Source organism: Oncorhynchus mykiss, chromosome 6 (assembly GCF_057628025.1).
Source record: "Oncorhynchus mykiss isolate SJ-2025 chromosome 6, ASM5762802v1, whole genome shotgun sequence".
Classification (NCBI taxonomy): domain Eukaryota; kingdom Metazoa; phylum Chordata; class Actinopteri; order Salmoniformes; family Salmonidae; genus Oncorhynchus; species Oncorhynchus mykiss.
The window spans coordinates 11,948,904-11,973,775 of record NC_143027.1 but is presented as its reverse complement, the minus strand read 5'-3'; the positions used below and the strand labels follow the sequence as shown (position 1 = coordinate 11,973,775).

At 43.8% G+C, this 24,872-nt stretch overlaps 1 protein-coding gene across 1 annotated transcript in view; it reads left to right on the top strand.

Moving 5' to 3' along the window:
• The window catches only part of rasef (RAS and EF-hand domain containing), a 47,736-nt gene extending 24,451 nt beyond the window's left edge, over positions 1–23,285 (top strand). The window contains exons 8-17 of the mRNA XM_036979416.2: positions 3,512–3,590; positions 4,126–4,205; positions 5,637–5,967; positions 6,087–6,221; positions 9,606–9,756; positions 9,927–10,008; positions 10,427–10,541; positions 17,198–17,317; positions 18,731–18,807; positions 19,182–23,285. Of these exons, the coding sequence (XP_036835311.2) occupies positions 3,512–3,590; positions 4,126–4,205; positions 5,637–5,967; positions 6,087–6,221; positions 9,606–9,756; positions 9,927–10,008; positions 10,427–10,541; positions 17,198–17,317; positions 18,731–18,807; positions 19,182–19,287 (1,276 nt within the window). The 3' untranslated portion in view covers positions 19,288–23,285. The remainder of the gene's footprint in view (positions 1–3,511; positions 3,591–4,125; positions 4,206–5,636; positions 5,968–6,086; positions 6,222–9,605; positions 9,757–9,926; positions 10,009–10,426; positions 10,542–17,197; positions 17,318–18,730; positions 18,808–19,181) is intronic.
• The last annotated feature ends 1,587 nt before the right edge of the window (positions 23,286–24,872 follow it).

The window sequence follows — 24,872 nt, the reverse complement described above, 5'->3', positions numbered from 1 at the left end:
ACACTGATAGTGCTCCACTGACACACAAACAGGAACACTGATAGTGCTCCTCTGACACACAAACAGGAACACTGATAGTGCTCCTCTGACACACAAACAGGAACACTGATAGTGCTCCTCTGACACACAAACAGGAACACTGATAGTGCTCCTCTGACACACAAACAGGACCACTGATAGTGCTCCTCTGACACACAAACAGGAACACTGATAGTGCTCCACTGACACACAAACAGGAACACTGATAGTGCTCCACTGACACACAAACAGGAACACTGATAGTGCTCCTCTGACACACAAACAGGAACACTGATAGTGCTCCTCTGACACACAAACAGGAACACTGATAGTGCTCCTCTGACACACAAACAGGAACACTGATAGTGCTCCTCTGACACACAAACAGGACCACTGATAGTGCTCCTCTGACACACAAACAGGAACACTGATAGTGCTCCTCTGACACACAAACAGGAACACTGATAGTGCTCCTCTGACACACAAACAGGAACACTGATAGTGCTCCTCTGACACACAAACAGGACCACTGATAGTGCTCCTCTGACACACAAACAGGACCACTGATAGTGCTCCACTGACACACAAACAGGAACACTGATAGTGCTCCTCTGACACACAAACAGGAACACTGATAGTGCTCCTCTGACACACAAACAGGACCACTGATAGTGCTCCTCTGACACACAAACAGGAACACTGATAGTGCTCCTCTGACACACAAACAGGAACACTGATAGTGCTCCTCTGACACACAAACAGGAACACTGATAGTGCTCCTCTGACACACAAACAGGAACACTGATAGTGCTCCTCTGACACACAAACAGGAACACTGATAGTGCTCCTCTGACACAAACAGGAACACTGATAGTGCTCCACTGACACACAAACAGGAACACTGATAGTGCTCCTCTGACACAAACAGGAACACTGATAGTGCTCCACTGACACACAAACAGGAACACTGATAGTGCTCCTCTGACACAAACAGGAACACTGATAGTGCTCCTCTGACACACAAACAGGAACACTGATAGTGCTCCTCTGACACACAAACAGGAACACTGATAGTGCTCCTCTGACACAAACAGGAACACTGATAGTGCTCCACTGACACACAAACAGGAACACTGATAGTGCTCCTCTGACACAAACAGGAACACTGATAGTGCTCCACTGACACACAAACAGGAACACTGATAGTGCTCCACTGACACACAAACAGGAACACTGATAGTGCTCCTCTGACACACAAACAGGAACACTGATAGTGCTCCTCTGACACACAAACAGGAACACTGATAGTGCTCCTCTGACACACAAACAGGACCACTGATAGTGCTCCTCTGACACACAAACAGGAACACTGATAGTGCTCCTCTGACACAAACAGGAACACTGATAGTGCTCCTCTGACACACAAACAGGAACACTGATAGTGCTCCTCTGACACACAAACAGGAACACTGATAGTGCTCCACTGACACACAAACAGGAACACTGATAGTGCTCCTCTGACACACAAACAGGAACACTGATAGTGCTCCTCTGACACAAACAGGAACACTGATAGTGCTCCTCTGACACACAAACAGGACCACTGATAGTGCTCCTCTGACACACAAACAGGAACACTGATAGTGCTCCTCTGACACACAAACAGGAACACTGATAGTGCTCCTCTGACACACAAACAGGAACACTGATAGTGCTCCTCTGACACACAAACAGGAACACTGATAGTGCTCCTCTGACACACAAACAGGAACACTGATAGTGCTCCTCTGACACACAAACAGGAACACTGATAGTGCTCCTCTGACACACAAACAGGAACACTGATAGTGCTCCTCTGACACACAAACAGGAACACTGATAGTGCTCCTCTGACACAAACAGGAACACTGATAGTGCTCCACTGACACACAAACAGGAACACTGATAGTGCTCCACTGACACACAAACAGGAACACTGATAGTGCTCCTCTGACACACAAACAGGAACACTGATAGTGCTCCTCTGACACACAAACAGGAACACTGATAGTGCTCCTCTGACACACAAACAGGACCACTGATAGTGCTCCTCTGACACACAAACAGGAACACTGATAGTGCTCCTCTGACACAAACAGGAACACTGATAGTGCTCCTCTGACACACAAACAGGAACACTGATAGTGCTCCTCTGACACACAAACAGGAACACTGATAGTGCTCCACTGACACACAAACAGGAACACTGATAGTGCTCCTCTGACACACAAACAGGAACACTGATAGTGCTCCTCTGACACAAACAGGAACACTGATAGTGCTCCTCTGACACACAAACAGGACCACTGATAGTGCTCCTCTGACACACAAACAGGAACACTGATAGTGCTCCTCTGACACACAAACAGGAACACTGATAGTGCTCCTCTGACACACAAACAGGAACACTGATAGTGCTCCTCTGACACACAAACAGGAACACTGATAGTGCTCCTCTGACACACAAACAGGAACACTGATAGTGCTCCTCTGACACACAAACAGGAACACTGATAGTGCTCCTCTGACACAAACAGGAACACTGATAGTGCTCCACTGACACACAAACAGGAACACTGATAGTGCTCCTCTGACACACAAACAGGAACACTGATAGTGCTCCTCTGACACACAAACAGGAACACTGATAGTGCTCCTCTGACACAAACAGGAACACTGATAGTGCTCCTCTGACACACAAACAGGACCACTGATAGTGCTCCTCTGACACACAAACAGGAACACTGATAGTGCTCCTCTGACACAAACAGGAACACTGATAGTGCTCCTCTGACACACAAACAGGAACACTGATAGTGCTCCTCTGACACACAAACAGGACCACTGATAGTGCTCCTCTGACACACAAACAGGAACACTGATAGTGCTCCTCTGACACACAAACAGGAACACTGATAGTGCTCCTCTGACACAAACAGGAACACTGATAGTGCTCCTCTGACACACAAACAGGAACACTGATAGTGCTCCTCTGACACACAAACAGGAACACTGATAGTGCTCTACGAACCTTATTTTCAAAAAGTATTGAAAAGTTTCTGTTTTTATTAGCCAACATGTCAATGGTACTTTTGATCACCCCGTTCTAATCCTCTTCCATCCCTCCTCTTTCTCCTGTTTATCCCTCTCCTCTCTCTCTTCTGTTTCCCTCCCTCCTCTCTCTCCCCCTCCCTCTAAATCCCTCCTGTCTCTCTCTGTTTCTCTCTCTCTTCTTCCTTTCTCCTCTGTTTCTCTCCCTCTTTTTCTCTCCATCCTCTCCCTCCTCTCTTTCTCTCTTCTGTTTCTCTCCCTCTACTCTCTCTCTGCTCTTCTTCTCTCCCTCCTCTCTCTCTCTCCTCTTTCTCTCCCTCTCCTCTTTCTCTCCCTCCACTCTCTCTCTCCTCTATTTCTCTTCCTCCTCTCTCACTCTCCCTATTTTCCTCCTCCTCTATAGGGCAGCCAACAGGAAGCTTAATGACAGTAATGATGGGCTGCTCAGGTCCCTTGAGAACAGCCTCAGCAAGAGCAACAAGGTGAGATTATACACCTGCATCACCACGGTAACAACACCAGCACGCTCTCTCTCCCTCGCGCTCTCCCTGCCTCTCATCTTTATCCCTCTCTTTCAATCTGCCCCCCCCCCTCATCTCACACCCCTTCTAACCTCCTCTACCCTTCATCTCTCTGATCTGAACGTCGGGTTGAATCTCTCAATGCTCGTCCTGGGGGCTTGTCTGTTGGATTAATCATCTGAACCCTGTATGAGAGGCAACGATATCAACATTATATTTCAGTCTTGACGCCTGACTCACTTTCCTCATGACCTCAGAACACAGCTTCACACACTCTCATCTAACGGTCATTCCTGCACTAACACAGAGGGTTCAGTGCACACACACACACACATATACACACACACACACACACGCACACACATGCATGCACACAGGCATGCATGCACACACACACACACACACACACACACACACACACACACACACACACACAAACACACAAACACACACACACAGTGAACCAGACAGTTGTGAGAATGATGTTGTGTTTCAGCGTGATAGCAGTGCTTCCCCAGCCAGCATCATTAGCAGGAGGAGCAGGAGCAACTGTTACTCATCCCCATACTTGGACAGGTAAGACAGGACCAGCAACAACCTGGCGTGTTTGTGCAGGTACACACTGCACATCCACTTTCCTTAAGTTCTAGACCTCAGCTGAATCTGGTAATGAATGGCGTGGCTGTTGAACAAGTTGAGGAGACTAAATTACTTGGTTTTACCTTAGATTATAAACTGTCATGGTCAAAACATATAGATGAAATGGTTGTAAAGATGGGGAGAGGTCTGTCCATGATAAAGAGATGCTCTGCTTTGTTGACACCACACTCCACAAAGCAAGTCCTGCAGGCTCTAGTTTTATCTTATCTTGATTATTGTCCAGTCGTGTGGTCCAGTGCTGCAAGGAAAGACCTAGTTAAGCTGCATCTGGCCCAGAACAGAGCAGCACGTCTTGTTCTGCATTGTAGTCAGAGTGCTGATATAAATACTATGCATGCCAGTCTCTCTTGGCTAAGAGTTGAGGAGAGACTGTCTGCATCACTTCTTCTTTTTATAAGAAACATGAATGTGTTGAAAATCCCAAATTCTTTGTATAGTCAACTTACACACAGCTCTGACACACACACTTACCCCACCAGACATGCCACCAGGGGTCTTTTCACAGTCCCCAAATCCAGAACAAATTCAAGAAAACGTACAGTATTATATAAAGCCCTTATTACATGGAACTTCCTTCCATTTTATATTGCTCATATAAACAGCAAACCTGGTTCCAAAAAACAGATAAAGCAACACCTCGTGGCACAACACCTCTCCCCTATTTGACCTAGATAGTTTGTGTGGATGTATTGACATGTAGGCTACTGTTGGTGTTTCATACTGGAGAGGACACTACACGTACCTTTTTAAAAATGTATGTAGTTCTTTCCTTGAGCTGTTCTTGTCTGTTGATGTTCTGTATTATGTCATGTTTCATGTTTTGTGTTGGACACCAGGAAGAGTAGCTGCTGCTTTTGCAACAGCTAGTGGGGATCCTAATAAAATACCAAATACCAATGTGTGTATGCTCAAACTCAAGTATATTCCAAATTATTCTCAGGTGGAAAATTTGCACTGAACTGTTTGCATTGTAGAGTGTGCTCATAACCGTCCATGGAGGACAGACCTGCGCAGTCAATGTTTGGGCTCTCGAGTGGGGCAGACATCTGAGTCATTGCATCTTAGTGCTAGAAGTGTCACTACAGACCCCGGTTCGATTCCAGGCTGTATCACAACCGGCCGTGATTGGGAGTCCCATAGGGCGGCGCACAATTGGCCCAGCGTCGTCCGGGTTTGGGTTTGGTCGGGGTAGGCCGTCATTGTAAATAAGCATTTGTTCTTAACTGACTTGCCTAGTTAAATATAATGTAAATAAATGTTATAGCATGGTTGTTGGAGCTTAGCAGTAGAAAGGAAAGGTTTAAGTTTCTAGCAGACTGTGTGGATGTTGTGTCCGTCCTGCCCCAGGTTCTACCAGGCGGGTGTGGAGGATGTTGATGAGGACGAGGACCCACTGGGAGGCCTGTTTGGGGGTGGTGGTAGGGGCTCCCTGGGGTGTCGGAGGCCTGGTCTGGACACCATAGCTCTGGCTCTGTGCGACCCAGGCATGCAGCGCAGACATAGCTACGAGGTGGATAGCCTGCCCGAGAGCTGCCTAGACAGCGGCATGTCAACGCTGCGCGGCTCCAACTACGGATATGACTCTGAGCAGGAGGTCAAAGGGCACGAGGATGAGGAGGAGGGACAGAGGGTGGCCAGGATCACAGATGGCCTGGCGGAAGACAACTTTGACAACGACGTAAACCATACACACACATAGACATTCTACACAGTTCATCTACTTATACTAAGCACACATATTGTGAGTGATAACTGTCATTGTGTACTGACGTTAATGCTCTAGTGTTGATGTGTCAGATTGCAGAGGTGCGGAACAAGATGGTGTTCGGATCAGACAATGGTTCTGTCCTGGACTGGAAACCCTTGGAACCAGTCAGCCGGAACAGCTCGGGAGCGTCCACACGCAAAGCCCTGTCCGCCATCACCAATGAGGTACAGGACAGAGGGAAGGCATGTGGGGAGAGAGGGAGGAGAGGAGAGGAGAAAAGGGGGGAGAGGAGAAGAGAGGAAAGGAGAGGAGAGGAGAAAAGGGGGGAGAGGAGAAGAGGAAAGGAGAGGAGAGGAGAAAAGGGGGGAGAGGAGAAGAGAGGAAAGGAGAGGAGAGGAGAAAAGGGGGGAGAGGAGAAGAGGAAAGGAGAGGAGAGGAGAAAAGGGGGGAGAGGAGAAGAGAGGAAAGGAGAGGAGAGGAGAAAAGGGGGGAGAGGAGAAGAGAGGAAAGGAGAGGAGAGGAGAAAAGGGGGGAGAGGAGAAGAGGAAAGGAGAGGAGAGGAGAAAAGGGGGGAGAGGAGAAGAGAGGAAAGGAGAGGAGAGGAGAAAAGGGGGGAGAGGAGAAGAGAGGAAAGGAGAGGAGAGGAGAAAAGGGGGGAGAGGAGAAGAGAGAAAAGGAGAGGAGAGGAGAAAAGGGGGGAGAGGAGAAGAGGAAAGGAGAGGAGAGGAGAAAAGGGGGGAGAGGAGAAGAGAGGAAAGGAGAGGAGAGGAGAAAAGGGGGGAGAGGAGAAGAGAGGAAAGGAGAGGAGAGGAGAAAAGGGGGGAGAGGAGAAGAGAGAAAAGGAGAGGAGAGGAGAAAAGGGGGGAGAGGAGAAGAGAGGAAAGGAGAGGAGAGGAGAAAAGGGGGGAGAGGAGAAGAGGAAAGGAGAGGAGAGGAGAAAAGGGGGGAGAGGAGAAGAGAGGAAAGGAGAGGAGAGGAGAAAAGGGGGGAGAGGAGAAGAGAGGAAAGGAGAGGAGAGGAGAAAAGGGGGGAGAGGAGAAGAGAGAAAAGGAGAGGAGAGGAGAAAAGGGGGGAGAGGAGAAGAGAGGAAAGGAGAGGAGAGGAGAAAAGGGGGGAGAGGAGAAGAGAGGAAAGGAGAGGAGAGGAGAAAAGGGGGGAGAGGAGAAGAGAGGAAAGGAGAGGAGAGGAGAAAAGGGGGGAGAGGAGAAGAGAGAAAAGGAGAGGAGAGGAGAAAAGGGGGGAGAGGAGAAGAGAGGAAAGGAGAGGAGAGGAGAAAAGAGGAAAGGGAAGGAAAGGAGAGCTCAAACTTTTGGTACCTTTGATGACACCCAAACAGACCCTTTATGGTAGAAAACACTAGTATGGAGATTAACAGTGAGACGTGGTGGAAAACACTAGTATGGAGATTAACAGGGAGACGTGGTAGAAAACACTAGTATGGAGATTAACAGGGAGACGTGGTGGAAAACACTAGTATGGAGATTAACAGTGAGACGTGGTGGAAAACACTAGTATGGAGATTAACAGGGAGACGTGGTAGAAAACACTAGTATGGAGATTAACAGGGAGACGTGGTAGAAAACACTAGTATGGAGATTAACAGGGAGACGTGGTAGAAAACACTAGTATGGAGATTAACAGGGAGACGTGGTAGAAAACACTAGTATGGAGATTAACAGTGAGACGTGGTAGAAAACACTAGTATGGAGATTAACAGTGAGACGTGGTAGAAAACACTAGTATGGAGATTAACAGGGAGACGTGGTAGAAAACACTAGTATGGAGATTAACAGTGAGACTTGGTAGAAAACACTAGTATGGAGATTAACAGGGAGACTTGGTAGAAAACACTAGTATGGAGATTAACAGGGAGACGTGGTAGAAAACACTAGTATGGAGATTAACAGGGAGACGTGGTGGAAAACACTAGTATGGAGATTAACAGGGAGACGTGGTGGAAAACACTAGTATGGAGATTAACAGGGAGACGTGGTGGAAAACACTAGTATGGAGATTAACAGTGAGACGTGGTGGAAAACACTAGTATGGAGATTAACAGGGAGACGTGGTAGAAAACACTAGTATGGAGATTAACAGTGAGACGTGGTGGAAAACACTAGTATGGAGATTAACAGGGAGACGTGGTAGAAAACACTAGTATGGAGATTAACAGGGAGACGTGGTAGAAAACACTAGTATGGAGATTAACAGGGAGACGTGGTAGAAAACACTAGTATGGAGATTAACAGGGAGACGTGGTAGAAAACACTAGTATGGAGATTAACAGGGAGACGTGGTAGAAAACACTAGTATGGAGATTAACAGGGAGACGTGGTAGAAAACACTAGTATGGAGATTAACAGTGAGACGTGGTAGAAAACACTAGTATGGAGATTAACAGTGAGACGTGGTAGAAAACACTAGTATGGAGATTAACAGGGAGACGTGGTAGAAAACACTAGTATGGAGATTAACAGTGAGACTTGGTAGAAAACACTAGTATGGAGATTAACAGGGAGACTTGGTAGAAAACACTAGTATGGAGATTAACAGGGAGACGTGGTAGAAAACACTAGTATGGAGATTAACAGGGAGACGTGGTAGAAAACACTAGTATGGAGATTAACAGGGAGACGTGGTAGAAAACACTAGTATGGAGATTAACAGTGAGACGTGGTAGAAAACACTAGTATGGAGATTAACAGTGAGACGTGGTAGAAAACACTAGTATGGAGATTAACAGGGAGACGTGGTAGAAAACACTAGTATGGAGATTAACAGTGAGACTTGGTAGAAAACACTAGTATGGAGATTAACAGGGAGACTTGGTAGAAAACACTAGTATGGAGATTAACAGGGAGACGTGGTAGAAAACACTAGTATGGAGATTAACAGTGAGACGTGGTAGAAAACACTAGTATGGAGATTAACTGTGAGACGTGGTAGAAAACACTAGTATGGAGATTAACAGGGAGACTTGGTAGAAAACATTAGTATGGAGATTAACAGTGAGACTTGGTAGAAAACACTAGTATGGAGATTAACAGTGAGACTTGGTAGAAAACACTAGTATGGAGATTAACAGTGAGACGTGGTGGAAAACACTAATATGGAGATTAACAGTGAGACGTGGTAGAAAACACTAGTATGGAGATTAACAGGGAGACGTGGTAGAAAACACTAGTATGGAGATTAACAGTGAGACGTGGTGGAAAACACTAATATGGAGATTAACAGTGAGACGTGGTAGAAAACACTAGTATGGAGATTAACAGGGAGACGTGGTAGAAAACACTAGTATGGAGATTAACAGGGAGACGTGGTAGAAAACACTAGTATGGAGATTAACAGGGAGACTTGGTAGAAAACACTTGAGTGTAAATGTTTGACTTAGTTCAGGAGAAACTGCTGACTATGTTGACTATGCATGACTGAGTCAAGGTGTGCCTTTAATTCTCTCTCTCTCTCTCTCTCTCTCTCTCTCTCTATCTCTGTGTCTCTGTGTCCTCTCTCTCTCTCTCTCTCTCTGTCTCTCTCTCCCTCTCTCCCTCTCTGTCTCTCTCTCTCTCTCTCTCTCTCTCTCTCTCTCTCTCTGTGTGTGCATACAGGCAAAGGAGAAGGACTCAGCTGACCTGGGATATATGACATCAGAGAAGGCCTACCGGGTGGTGTTGGCAGGTGACGCGGCGGTGGGCAAGTCCAGCTTCCTGCTCCGCCTCTGCAAGAACGAGTTTCGAGGAAACACCAGCGCCACCCTGGGTGGGTGTGTTAGCTCTCACCTGCGTACATAGTCAACACTGACCCAGCTGTATTCCACAGTGGTGGGGTTGTATTCATGGCTAGCTGCCTGGGTCAGCTATAGGAGATATGTTTAGCAGTGGTGTGGTCTTTGGAATAGTGTGTTTGAACACTCTTGTGTTTGTCCTCAGGGGTGGACTTTCAGATGAAGAGTCTGGTAGTAGATGGAGAGCCTACCCTACTACAGCTATGGGACACAGCAGGCCAGGAGAGGTGTGTGTGTGTGTGTGTTAAAAGAAATAACACAGCGTGTTAAATCAACACTGTGGAGTCTGTGGACCCGTAAACACACTGCAATAGTGTTAAATTAACACACTGCTTAGTGTCAATTCTAAATTCTAATATAAATTGTAGTTACCAACCATAACTGTATTTGTTAGAGACATGGTTGTTGCATCCGTCCATTTTTGGTCCTATGGACTTCATCAAGTGTGATCCTAAGGGTCTACAGACACACTTTCAGTGTTGATATTTAACACTGGACAATTTGCTATGTTCCCTCCTATCTGCATCTTTGGTTTGAATATTGCAATAATGTTTTTCCAGTATGGCGAATCCCCACAATTACTCTATTTCAGCCTGTGTTCGGGGGGTGGTCCTGTGTTGACCTTTAACCCTGTGTGTGTCCCAGGTTCCGCAGCATTGCTAAGTCCTACTTCAGACGAGCCGATGGCGTCCTCCTGCTGTATGATGTCACCTGTGAAAAGAGCTTCCTCAACGTCCGAGAGTGGGTGGACATGATCGAGGTAGTAATATTTGATTGATATATACAGTGCCTTGCGAAAGTATTCGGCCCCCTTGAACTTTGCGACCTTTTGCCACATTTCAGGCTTCAAACATAAAGATATAAAACTGTATTTTTTTGTGAAGAATCAACAACAAGTGGGACACAATCATGAAGAGGAACGACATTTATTGGATATTTCAAACTTTTTTAACAAATCAAAAACTGAAAAATTGGGCGTGCAAAATTATTCAGCCCCTTTACTTTCAGTGCTGCAAACTCTCTCCAGAAGTTCAGTGAGGATCTCTGAATGATCCAATGTTGACCTAAATGACTAATGATGATAAATACAATCCACCTGTGTGTAATCAAGTCTCCGTATAAATGCACCTGCACTGTGATAGTCTCAGAGGTCTGTTAAAAGTGCAGAGAGCATCATGAAGAACAAGGAACACACCAGGCAGGTCCGAGATTCTGTTGTGAAGAAGTTTAAAGCCGGATTTGGATACAAAAAGATTTCCCAAGCTTTAAACATCCCAAGGAGCACTGTGCAAGCGATAATATTGAAATGGAAGGAGTATCAGACCACTGCAAATCTACCAAGACCTGGCTGTCCCTCTAAACTTTCAGCTCATACAAGGAGAAGACTGATCAGAGATGCAGCCAAGAGGCCCATGATCACTCTGGATGAACTGCAGAGATCTACAGCTGAGGTGGGAGACTCTGTCCATAGGACAACAATCAGTCGTATATTGCACAAATCTGGCCTTTATGGAAGAGTGGCAAGAAGAAAGCCATTTCTTAAAGATATCCATAAAAAGTGTAGTTTAAAGTTTGCCACAAGCTCCTGGGAGACACACCAAACATGTGGAAGAAGGTGCTCTGGTCAGATGAAACCAAAATTAAACTTTTTGGCAACAATGCAAAACGTTATGTTTGGCGTAAAAGCAACACAGCTGAACACACCATCCCCACTGTCAAACATGGTGGTGGCAGCATCATGGTTTGGGCCTGCTTTTCTTCAGCAGGGACAGGGAAGATGGTTAAAATTAATGGGAAGATGGATGGAGCCAAATACAGGACCATTCTGGAAGAAAACCTGATGGAGTCTGCAAAAGACCTGTGACTGGGACGGAGATTTGTCTTCCAACAAGACAATGATCCAAAACATAAAGCAAAATCTACAATGGAATGGTTCAATAATAAACATATCCAGGTGTTAGAATGGCCAAGTCAAAGTCCAGACCTGAATCCAATCGAGAATCTGTGGAAAGAACTGAAAACTGCTGTTCACAAATGCTCTCCATCCAACCTCACTGAGCTTGAGCTGTTTTGCAAGGAGGAATGGGAAAAAATGTCAGTCTCTCGATGTGCAAAACTGATAGAGACATACCCCAAGCGACTTACAGCTGTAATCGCAGCAAAAGGTGGCGCTACAAAGTATTAACTTAAGGGGGCTGAATAATTTTGCACGCCCAATTTTTCAGTTTTTGATTTGTTAAAAAAGTTTGAAATATCCAATAAATGTCGTTCCACTTCATGATTGTGTCCCACTTGTTGTTGATTCTTCACAAAAAAATACAGTTTTATATCTTTATGTTTGAAGCCTGAAATGTGGCAAAAGGTCGCAAAGTTCAAGGGGGCCGAATACTTTCGCAAGGCACTGTATATATATATATAACTGATTGCATTTATATAACAACTGATTGGATGTATATAATAACTGATTGCATTTATATAATAACTGATTGGATTTATATAACAACTGATTGGATGTATATAGTAACTGATTGGATGTTTAATAACTGATTTGATGTATATAATAACTGATTGGATGTATATAATAATTGATTGGATGTATATAATAACTGATTGCATTTATATAATAACTGATTGGATTGATATAGTAACTGATTGGATGTTTAATAACTGATTGGATTTGTATAATAATTGATTGGATTTATATAATGACGTGATTGGATTTATATAATAACTTAATGGATTTATATGACGCTTTCCCAGGTGCTCAAAGCTCTTCACATAGTAAGGTTAAAACTCACGTCATCCACCACCACTGTGTAGCACCAGTTGGGTGACGCCACGGCAGCCATCTTGTAGTGTATACAATCAGTATCTTCCATAACACAAAACACTCAATACATTTATTGTGGTGACTTTGGAATGGTTGGGGCTTTGATGTATAAGAATTTGAGGTTTTGTCATCACAACAATATGCAATAGATGAAGCCTGCTGAAGTCCCTATGCACATGTTGTCGAGTGTCATTTGATGGGTGACAAGTACAGTATTTGACCCCAGTGTTCTCAAATTGTGTTCTCACTCTGTTTTTCACTCTATTTTATGTGCAGTCTACATGTAAGTGCTATGTGTTGCATGTGTGTGTTTGATTCTTGTTGACTTTCACTTTGCTAAAATAGATGTATGCTACATACGGTACTGCATGTGAATTTGTGTTGCATTGCTTGAGTGACTGAGTAGTGTGCATTTAAATACACATACAGTACCAGTAAAACGTTTGGACACACCTACAGTACTCATTCAAGAGTTTTTCTTTATTTGTACTATTTTCTACATTGTAGAATAATAGTAAAGACATCAAAACTATGAAAAACACATGGAATCATGTAGTAAAAGTGTTAAACAAATCAAAATATGTTAAATTTTAGATTCTTCAAAGTAGCCACCCTTTTCCTAGATGATAGCTTTGCACACTCTTGGAATTCTTTCAACCAGCTACACCTGGAATGCTTTTCCAACAGTCTTGAAGGAGTTCCCACATATGCTGAGCACATGTTGGCTGCTTTGCCTTCTCTCTGCGGTCCAACTCATCCCAAACTATCTCAATTGGGTTGAGGTCGGGGGATTGTGGAGGCCAGGTCATCTGATCCAGCACTCCATCACTCTCCTTCTTAGTCAAATAGCCCTTACACAGCCTGGAGGTGTGCTGGGTCATTAACATGTCTGGGAACGGGGTTCCGCTAGCAGAACCCCTCACCAACAGCCAGTGAAATTGCAGGGCACCAAATTCAAACAACAGAAATCTCATAATTCAAATTTCCCAAACATACAATTTTTAGACACAGTTTTAAAGATAAACTTCTCGTTAATCCAACCACAGTGTCCAATTTCAAAAATGCTTTTCGGCGAAAGCACAACATATAGTTAGGTCAGCACGTAATCACAGAAAGCATACAGCCATTTTCCAACCAAAGAGAGGAGTCACAAAAAGCAGAAATAGAGATAAAATTAATCACTAACCTTTGATGATCTTCATCAGATGACACTTCCGGGACAACATGTTACACAATACATGTATGTTTTGTTCGATCAAGTTCATATTTATATCCAAAAACCTCAGTTTACATTTGGCTTTGCCTCCAAAACATCCCGTGAATTTGCACAGAGCCACATCAATTTACAGAAATAAACTTTGATAAAAGATACAAGTATTATGCACAGAATTATAGATATACTTCTCCTTAATGCAACCATTTTGTCAGATTTCAAAAAAGCTTTACGGAAAAAGTAAACCCTGCAATAATCTGAGTACAGTGCTCATTGACCAAAACAAGCAAAACAGATACCCGCCATGTTGTGGTGTCAACAGAAGTCAGAAATAGCATTATAAATATTCACTTATCTTTGATGATCTTCATCAGAATGCACTCCCCGGAATCCCAGGTCCACAATAAATGTTTGTTTATTTCGATAAAGTCCATAATTTATGTCCAAATATCTCCTTGTTGTTTGTGCCTTGAGTTCACAAATCCATGACGTGCGATCACTAGGTCCAGACGAAAAGTCAAAAAGTTCCGTTATAGTCCGTAGAAACATGCCAAACGAAGTATAGAATTGTTTTTAACATAAATCTTCAATAATATTTCAACAAAATTCCTTTGTCTGTAGAATTGCAGTGGAACGCAGGTCGCTCTCACGTGAGGGCGCGTGGTCAGCTCATGCCACTGGCAGACAGCTGACTCGAAGAGCTCTCCTTCCCTCATTCTTCACAGTAGACGCATCAAACAAGGTTCTAAAGACTGTTGACATCTAGTGGAAGCCTTAGGAAGTGCAATATGACCCCATAGACACTGTATATTCGATAGGCAATGACAAACCTCAGATTTCCCACATCCTGGTTGGATTTTTTTTTCTGTTTTTTGCCTGCCGTATGAGTTCTGTTATACTCCCAGACATCATTCAAACAGTTTTAGAAATGTCAGAGTTTTTTCTATCCAAATCCAAATCCAAATACTAATAATATGAATATCTTAGCTTCTGGGACTGAGTAGCAGGAAGTTTACTCTGGGCACGCTTTTCATCCGAACGTGAAAATGCTGCCCCCTAGCCCAAACAGGTTAAGCGCAAGCCAGATGGGATGGCGTGTCGTTGCAGAATGCAGTGGTAGCCATCCTGGTTAAGTGTGCCTTGAATTCTAAATAAATCACAGACAGTGTCACCAGTAAAGCACCATCACACCTCCTCCTCCATGCTTCACGGTGGGAACCACACATGAGGAGATCATCTGTTCTCCTATACTGCGTCTCACAAAGACACGGCGGTTGGAACCAAAAATCTCAAATTTTAACTCATCAGACCAAATGACAGATTTCCACTGGTCTAATGTCCGTTGCTCGTGTTTCTTGGCCCAAGAAACACGAGCAATGTGTCCTTTAGTAGTGGTTTCTTTGCAGCAATTTCACCATGAAGGCCTGATTCACACAGTCTCCTCTGAACAGTTGATGCTGAGGTGTGTCTGTTACTTGAACACTGTGAAGCATCTATTTGGGCTACAATCTGAGGTGCAGTTACCTCTACCTAACTCATCATCTGCAGCAGAGGTAACTCTGGGTCTTCCCTTCCTGTGAGAGTCCTCATGTGAGCCAGTTTCAACATAGCACTTGATGGTTTTGATCGCATTGACTGACCATCATATCTTTAAGTAATGATGGACTGTCATTTCTCTTTGCTTATTTGAACTGTTCTTACCATAATATGGACTTGGTCTTTTACCAAATATCTTCTGTATTCCACCCCTACTTTCTGACAACACAACTGATTGGCTCAAACGCATTAAGAAGGAAAGAAGTTCCACAAATTAACAAGGCACACCTGTTTATTGAAATGCATTCCAGGTGACTACCTCATGAAGCTGGTTTAGAGAATGCCAAGAGTGTGCAAAGCTGTCATCAAGGCAAAGACTGGCTACTTTGAAGAATCTCAAATATAAAATATATTTTGATTTGTTTAACACTTTTTTTGTTACTACATGATTCCATGTGTTATTTCATAGTTTTGATGTCTTCACTATTCTACAATGTAGAAAATAGTAAAAATCAAGAAAACCCCTGTCACGGTCGTTGAATGGAGGAGAATACATCTTATTTAATGAAACTTAACAAACTTACAAGACAACAAACCGCTAAATAGAACCACGTGCGGACACAGGCAACTAACCATAGACAATAACCCACGAAATACCCAAGGAATATGGCTGCTTAAATATGGTTCCCAATCAGAGACAACGATAAACAGCTGCCTCTAATTGAGAACCAATCTAGGCAACCATAGACATACATAACACCTAGGCTAGTAAACACCCATAGACATACAAAACCCCTAGACAGGATAAAAAACATATACATCACCCATGTCACACCCTGACCTAACCAAAATAATAAAGAAAACAAAGAATACTAAGGTCAGGGCGCGACAACCCCTTGAATGAGTAAGTGTGTCCAAACTTTTGACTGGTACTGTACGTACACACGTGTGTTAGATTGATTGTTCGTGGTGTCAAGACATTTTGAAATGTTTGTTTTGAAATGTTTGAAAATCACAATTTCATTGTTGTAGCTCTTGAATCATTTGACTGTATTTCAGTTGATAACGCTACGTGTGTAGTTGCTGTGTTGCATGTTTAATGCATCTAAAATTGCACACTATTCCCTATATTGTGCACTATACACTGAGTGTACAAAACATTAAGAACACCTGCTCCTCTTCAATCCGTGTGTAGATGAAGGGGAGGAGACCAGCTTTGAGTTATGGATGGTGTATGTGTCCGTTCAGAGGGTGAATTGGTAAGACAAAATATGTAAGTGCAGGGTATGGCAGTAGGTGCCAGGCGCTCTGTTTTTGTGTCAAGAACTGCAATGCTGCTGGATTTTTCACTCTCAACAGTTTCCCGTGTGTATCAAGAATGGTCCACCACCCAAAGAACATCCAGCCAACTTGACAACTGTGGGAAGCATTGGAGTCAACATAGACCAGCATCCCTATGGAAACGCTTTCGACACCTTGAAGACTGTATGCCCCGACATATTGAAGCTCTTCTGAGGGCAGAAGGGGGCGGGATGGGGGTGCAACACAATATTAGGAAGGTGTTTCTAATGTGATGTATACTCTCACTGTATGTAGCCATGCGAGCCACACTGATCTCGCAAGTTTGCATAATTATGCATTTTTCCAGCTTCACGAGCCAGATTGATCTTACATTAATATACGCTACTTGGAAAAACACGAATGGGCCCTAGTAAAAAATAGTACACTATTAATACTGAGAGAAAAAATACCTTGATCAAAACAAAGTAGTGCACTATGAAGGGAATGGTGTGCCATTTGGGACTGTTGTTGTAACCTGCTGTCCATATCTGTTCAGGACGTGTCCCAGGACGACATCCCCATCATGCTGGTGGGGAATAAGAGTGACCTGAGAGAGCAGGCTCTGCAGGACGGGATCACCTGTGTCACCACCAGCTACGGAGAGAAACTGGCCATGGTGAGACCGCTCAACCTCAACATCTTAGCACTTTTACTTAACATAAGAGCCAAGTTGTTTTACCTGTGTCAAGGAAACTCCAAACCCTAGTTACATTTTGGTCATTTGGAAGATAATTTTATCCAGAGCGACTTATAGATGCTTCTACTTGTACCCTAGAACGGTGTTTCCCCACTCCAGTCCTCAAGTAACACCAACTGTACCTCCAACGGTACCCCCCAACAGTACCCCCCCAACGGTACCCCCCAACAGTACCCCCCCAACGGTACCCCCCAACAGTACCCCCCCAACAGTACCCCCCAACGGTACCCCCCAACAGTACCCCCCAACGGTACCCCCAACAGTACCCCCCAACAGTACCTCCAACAGTACCCCCAACAGTACCTCCAACAGTACCTCCAACAGTACCCCCAACAGTACCTCCAACAGTAGCCCCAACAGTACCTCCAACAGTACCCCCAACGGTACCCCCAACAGTACATCCAACGGTACCCCCAACAGTACCTCCAACGGTACCCCCAACAGTACCTCCAACGGTACCCCCAACAGTACCTCCAACGGTACCCCCCAACGGTACCTCCAACGGTACCCCCCATCAGTACCCCCAACGGTACCCCCAACGGTACCCCCAACGGTACCGCCAACAGTACATCCAACAGTACATCCAACGGTACCCCCAACAGTACCTCCAACGATACCCCCAACAGTACCTCCAACGGTACCCCCCAACAGTACCCCCATCGGTACCCCCAACGGTACCTCCAACGGTACCCCCAACAGTACCTCCAACAGTACCTCCAATGGTACCCCCCAACAGTACCTCCAACGGTACCTCCAACGATACCCCCAACAGTACCTCCAACGGTACCCCCCAACAGTACCCCCATCGGTACCCCCATCAGTACCCCCAACGGTACCTCCAACGGTACCCCCAACAGTACCTCCAACAGTACCTCCAATGGTACACATTTATATTGTAACCCTGGACAAACACACCTGATTCAACTTGGGCCTCCAAAAAAAATGAGTGCTGTACCTGAGGACTGGTGTTGGAAAACACAGTTCTAGGGTACAACTAGAAGTCACTCTGGGTAAACTGTAAGTCACTCTGGGTAAAATCATCTACTAAATGACCCAAATGTAAATTGGGGTTGGAGTCCACTGCCCTACAATATAGTCTAGAACTAGGACCCAGAATTTTGCCTGGTCAGGTCACATGGTCTGGCAGACTCCTCGGCCCGGTTATTATGTATCAAACTTTATTATGTATTAAACTACTAGCACACAGCTCAGACACCCATGCATACTGCTGCATAAGTTCTCCTAAACCTGCTACAAAAAGTTAATTCTGACAAAAGCTGGATCCCTTCTAGCCATGACCTGATTGAGAGTTGTGTTGTTGTTTCCTATCAGACGTATAACGCCCTCTTCTGTGAGACCAGTGCCAAAGACGGCTCCAATGTCATAGAGGCCGTGCTGCATCTGGCCAGGTAAGATATACCAGCTCCTAGTCATCTGTTGTCTCTCTCTGCTTAGTGATATTTACCTGTCCATGATCGGTCTGCTTTGGATACGTTTTGATAAGGATATTTTCCTAAACTGTTCTTATAATACCAACATGTAGAACAACATGTAAAGCTTTGCTGCCCTCTAGTGTGCAATAATGTTCTTTACCGTCCATCATATTTACACTAATGCCCATACAGTGGAAGTGTGCCTCTCTCCTCACTCTCTCTCCTCACTCTCTCTCCTCACTCACTCACTCTCTCTCCTCACTCTCTCTCCTCACTCATACACACCACACACACACACACACACACACACACACACACACACACACACACACACACACACACACACACAGAGAGGTGACCAAGCAGGTTCATGGGGCTGAGGACCAGGAGTCTGTGACTAACCTCTATAGAAGTCCCAACAAGAAGATGCCCACCGTCACCTGCTGCACAGGATAAGATACCAAACAGAAACGCTACTAGAGTAACCAAAACTCACCACCTAAGGAACCACATCAACAGAACACCACAACACTAGAACACTGTGTCCAACAGCAGAACAAGAGAACAATGGGACTTCAGAAGAAAAGAACACAGGAGAATCTGATCAGAACACTAGAGTACGTACAGTAACATTAGAACCACAAGACAGCTGGTTTTCTCATATAACATCAACTGTACTGCTTAATGCTATAGGATAACTCATATTGAGCTGTTAAGAAAGACAGCTAATGCCTGTGTGTGTGTGTGTGGTGTGTGTGTGTGTGTCTGTTTGTGTTATTATGCGCTTGCATGAATGCATGGGTGCTTGTGTTATATGCAGACGTCATTCACATCCTGGTTAGTAGTGAAATCTAATCTCCTATGCTGTTGATTGTGTCTTATGAAACCTCTGTGTGTACCCAATAGTCATACATTGGAAGTCAGAAGTTTACATACACTTAGGTTGGAGTCATTAAAACTTGTTTTTCAACCACTCCACAAATTCCTTGTTAACAAACTGTAGTTTTGGCAAGTAGGTTAGGACATCTACTTTGTTTACAGATTATTTCACTTATAATTCACTGTATCACAATTCCAGTGGTTCAGAAAATTACCTACATTAAGTTGACTGTGCCTTTAAACAACTTGGAAAATTCCAGAAAATTATGTCATGGCTTGAGAAGCTTCTGATGGGCCAATTGACATCAATTGGAGGTGTACCTGTGGCTTTATTTCAAGGCCTTCAAACTCAGTGCCCCTTTGCTTGACATCATGGGAATAAAAAAAAATAAGGCAGACTAAGGTTTGCAACTGCACATGGGGGCAAAGATTGTACATTTTGGAGAAATGATGAAACAAAAATAGAACTGTTTGGCCATAATGACCATCATTATGCTTGGAGGAAATAGGGGGAGGCTTGCAAGCCGAAGAACATCATCCCAACCATGAAGCACGGGGGTGGCAGCATCATGTTGTGGAGGTGCTTTCCTGCAGGAGGGACTGGTGCACTTCACAAAATAGATGGTATCACGAGGAAGGAAAATTATGTGGAAATCTTGAATGAAGCATCTCGAAACATCAGTTAGGAAGTTAAAGTTTGGTTACAAACGGGTCTTCCAAATGGACAATGACCCAAGCATACTTCCAAAGTTGTGGAAAAACGGCTTAAGGACAACAAAGTCAAGGTATTGGAGTGGCCATCACAAAGCCCTGACCTCAATCCTACTGAAAATGTGTGGGCAGAACTGAAAAAGCGTGTGTGAGCAAGGAGGCCCACAAACCTGACTCAGTTACACCAGCTCTATCAAGAGGAATGGGCCAAAATTCACCCAACTTATTGTGGGAAGCTTGTGGAAGGTTACCCGAAACGTTTGACTCACAATTTAAAGGCAATGCTACCAAATACTAATTAAGTGTATGTAAACTTCTGACCCACTGGGAATGTGATGAAAGAAATAAAAGCTGAAATAAATCATTCTCTCTACTATTATTCTGACATTTCCCATTCTTAAATTAAAGTGTTGATCCTAACTGACCTAAGACAGGGAATTTTTACTAGGATTAAATGTCAGGAATCGTGAAAAACTGAGTTTAAATGTATTTGGTTAAGGTGTATGTAAACTTCCGACTTCAACTGTATGTATCACAGATAGCTATTGTGTGTGTGTATGTATATATATATATACAGTGCCTTGCGAAAGTATTCGGCCCCCTTGAACTTTGCGACCTTTTGCCACATTTCAGGCTTCAAACATAAAGATATAAAACTGTATTTTTTTGTGAACAATCAACAACAAGTGGGACACAATCATGAAGGGGAACGACATTTATTGGATATTTCAAACCTTTTTAACAAATCAAAAACTGAAAAATTGGACGTGCAAAATTATTCAGCCCCCTTAAGTTAATACTTTGTAGCGCCACCTTTTGCTGCGATTACAGCTGTAAGTCGCTTGGGGTATGTCTCTATCAGTTTTGCACATCGAGAGGCTGACATTTTTTCCCATTCCTCCTTGTAAAACAGCTCGAGCTCAGTGAGGTTGGATGGAGAGCATTTGTGAACAGCAGTTTTCAGTTCTTTCCACAGATTCTCGATTGGATTCAGGTCTGGACTTTGACTTGGCCATTCTAACACCTGGATATGTTTATTTTTGAACCATTCCATTGTAGATTTTGCTTTATGTTTTGGATCATTGTCTTGCTGGAAGATAAATCTCTGTCCCAGTCTCAGGTCTTTTGCATACTCCATCAGGATGAAAAAGTTCAATTTTGGTTTCATCTGACCAGAGCACCTTCTTCCACATGTTTGGTGTGTCTCCCAGGTGGCTTGTGGCAAACTTTAAACAACACTTTTTATGGATATCTTTAAGAAATGGCTTTCTTCTTGCCACTCTTCCATAAAGGCCAGATTTGTGCAATATACGACTGATTGTTGTCCTATGGACAGAGTCTCCCACCTCAGCTGTAGATCTCTGCAGTTCATCCAGAGTGATCATGGGCCTCTTGGCTGCATCTCTGATCAGTCTTCTCCTTGTATGAGCTGAAAGTTTAGAGGGACGGCCAGGTCTTGGTAGATTTGCAGTGGTCTGATACTCCTTCCATTTCAATATTATCGCTTGCACAGTGCTCCTTGGGATGTTTAAAGCTTGGTAAATATTTTTGTATCCAAATCCGGCTTTAAACTTCTTCACAACAGTATCTCGGACCTGCCTGGTGTGTTCCTTGTTCTTCATGATGCTCTCTGCGCTTTTAACGGACCTCTGAGACTATCACAGTGCAGGTGCTTTTATACAGAGACTTGATTACACACAGGTGGATTGTATTTATCATCATTAGTCATTTAGGTCAACATTGGATCATTCAGAGATCCTCACTGAACTTCTGGAGAGAGTTTGCTGCACTGAAAGTGAAGGGGCTGAATAATTTTGCACGCCCAATTTTTCAGTTTTTGCTTTGTTAAAAAAGTTTGAAATATCCAATAAATGTCGTTCCACTCCATGATTGTGTCCCACTTGTTGTTGATTCTTCACAAAAAAATACAGTTTTATATCTTTATGTTTGAAGCCTGAAATGTGGCAAAAGGTTGCAAAGTTCAAGGGGGCCGAATACTTTCGCAAGGCACTGTATACATATATGTGTATATATATCAATGTACAGACAGTAACAGACAGTATATATTTTTATATATATATATATATATATATATATATATATATATATGTACTTGGCAGTCACTGTCTGTACATTGATATACAGTGTATATATATATCAATGTACAGACAGTGACTACCAAGTACCAGCAAGTTATCCTCACAACAAGCCACTAGTAGAAAGTCACTGGCATATTTTTAAGTTAACTATGACATCATACATGATGAGGAGAGACAGATGCACAGGATAGGTGGAGAACAGGAAGGTCCAACAGCACAGTAGAGAAAGGTTATTTACATTTAATGAAATCATCTTTTATGGAAGCTTTTATTACTAAGAGGGATGTGTAGATAGTGGAAGAGCTACAGTAAATAGAATCACATTCTAGTTTTGTGATCGTAGAGACAGAAGTGTCCGAAACACCCTCCATGTACATTATTTGTGATGAGGAGAAACAACTTCTTGATCAGGGAAGGAATGTTATTATGTCAGTTGAGCGAGCATACCATATGTCTGATTTCTGATTGGAGGAGCCAAGAGCAACGTCTGGAGAGAGTGATTCTGATTGGATGAACCTGTTTTGTGTGCGTGTGGTGTGAATGCATATAGACCAGTTTTATTTCTGTGTGTATATTTTACAATAGTAATATATTAATATATAATGTCACGTTAGAGTTGCCGTTTGCCCGATTTATTTGGAACTCTCCCAGGTGGCTGATGATGTCACTGTGAGCCCACACCTGTCTGTCTCGTCTTGTCTGTCTTAGCCCCCAATGTGGTCATACTCAAAGCGCTATACTATTAAAATGTAGCATGAACAAAAACCAGTGTTGTATGTATTCCCTTGTCCAGGCAGAGCCTGAACAGAGTGGAATGTTTAATGTTGCATCATTTATCTGGAGAGTAATCTGCTGAAACCAAGGCAGTTCATGTCATTTGACAGTTTGTTTAAAATAACAGCTACTCTCTCGCTCTGTCACACATACATACACACACCCCAAGGCTGTGTTTACACAGGTAGCCCAATTCTGATATTTCTTCCACTAATTGGTCTTTTGACCAATCACATCAGATCATTTACACATCAGATTTTTTAAATCTGATTGGTCAAATTATCAATTAGTGAGAAAAAATATCAGAATTGGTCTGCCTGTGTAAACGCAGCCTAAATGTCCATGAAATCGCTGAAGGGGGAACCATTTCAACAATCAGGTAACTTCACACTAAATTTGATGTCACCCATATTCCATGAGAGTGTTTACGTGGAGGCCCTCTGAGCTGTGTGAATAGCTGCAGCATATGTCAGTGTTTATTCAGCCCGTTGGTGTCTGGAGGCCTGGCACTGAGCCCAGCCCCACCTCCCATCTGTTTACATTGTCATGAGCTTGATGAGGCGAGCCCAGTCATTAGTCAAACAACATGTTGGGTGGGGGCAGACAGGCAGGCAGGGGGATAATTAAATATTCACAAATGTGTAGCAGGCAAGGTTAATGTTTGGAATGGATTCATTAATTTGATGTGGGAGGAACAGCAGCGTGTCATTATCCCTTTTTTTATGGCCACCCAGCTGAGTCCCAGTATGTCATCACTGTTGGATGGGTTTGACCATGTGCAAGGGTTTATGAGATGCTGTTAATAACTTTATAATAACCTCTGTCTGTGCTGGTGTTGTTTTCCCTGTGATGGATTACTCAGAGTGGGTTGAAAGAGGGTGAGGATGATGGCCTTTGCGATTCTGGAAAGGTCCCTTGCTCGGAAGAGCTGTTATTACTATCACCCCCCCCCCCCTTCAGCTATCAGCAGGAGAGGAGGAGGAGGAGACAGAAGAGAGGGAAGTAATGGAAGGATTTCTGAAGAGATTGTCCTTGTGTGAATCTCTAATAAACATACACACACAGTCACACACACTGTATAGAACAAGCACGCACAAAATCCATGCTCACCCGTACACACATACGTATTCTGACGGGTGCTATTTAGGCTACTCTTAAGCAATTAGTCAATTAACATTGTCTAGCACCACATCAATGTAGGATCAAACTCACAAGATTACCATAATCACATCAATCCAACTAAATCAGAGTTCTGTCTTTGGGGCTGGGTTGCTGGGGGATCATGAGGTCACCATCTGGAGAGGTCATAGTTCGTTGGAGAGGCCGGCGGCCACACATGGACATCTGGGACAGCAGACTGTGGAACTCCATCCCTGTGGAACTATACTCCCTCAAGACTGCCCTGCCTGGGATATCAATCACATCATGACAATGTCACATCATAGGGAGCTCGGACCGGCCTCACCTAGTCGATTCTTACCTGGAGATACACAGACGAAGACTGTAACTCACTTTAGGACCTAGGTGAATATGAGGGAAAACCATCTGACAACTCTTTGATTTGAAATGTCACAGCCT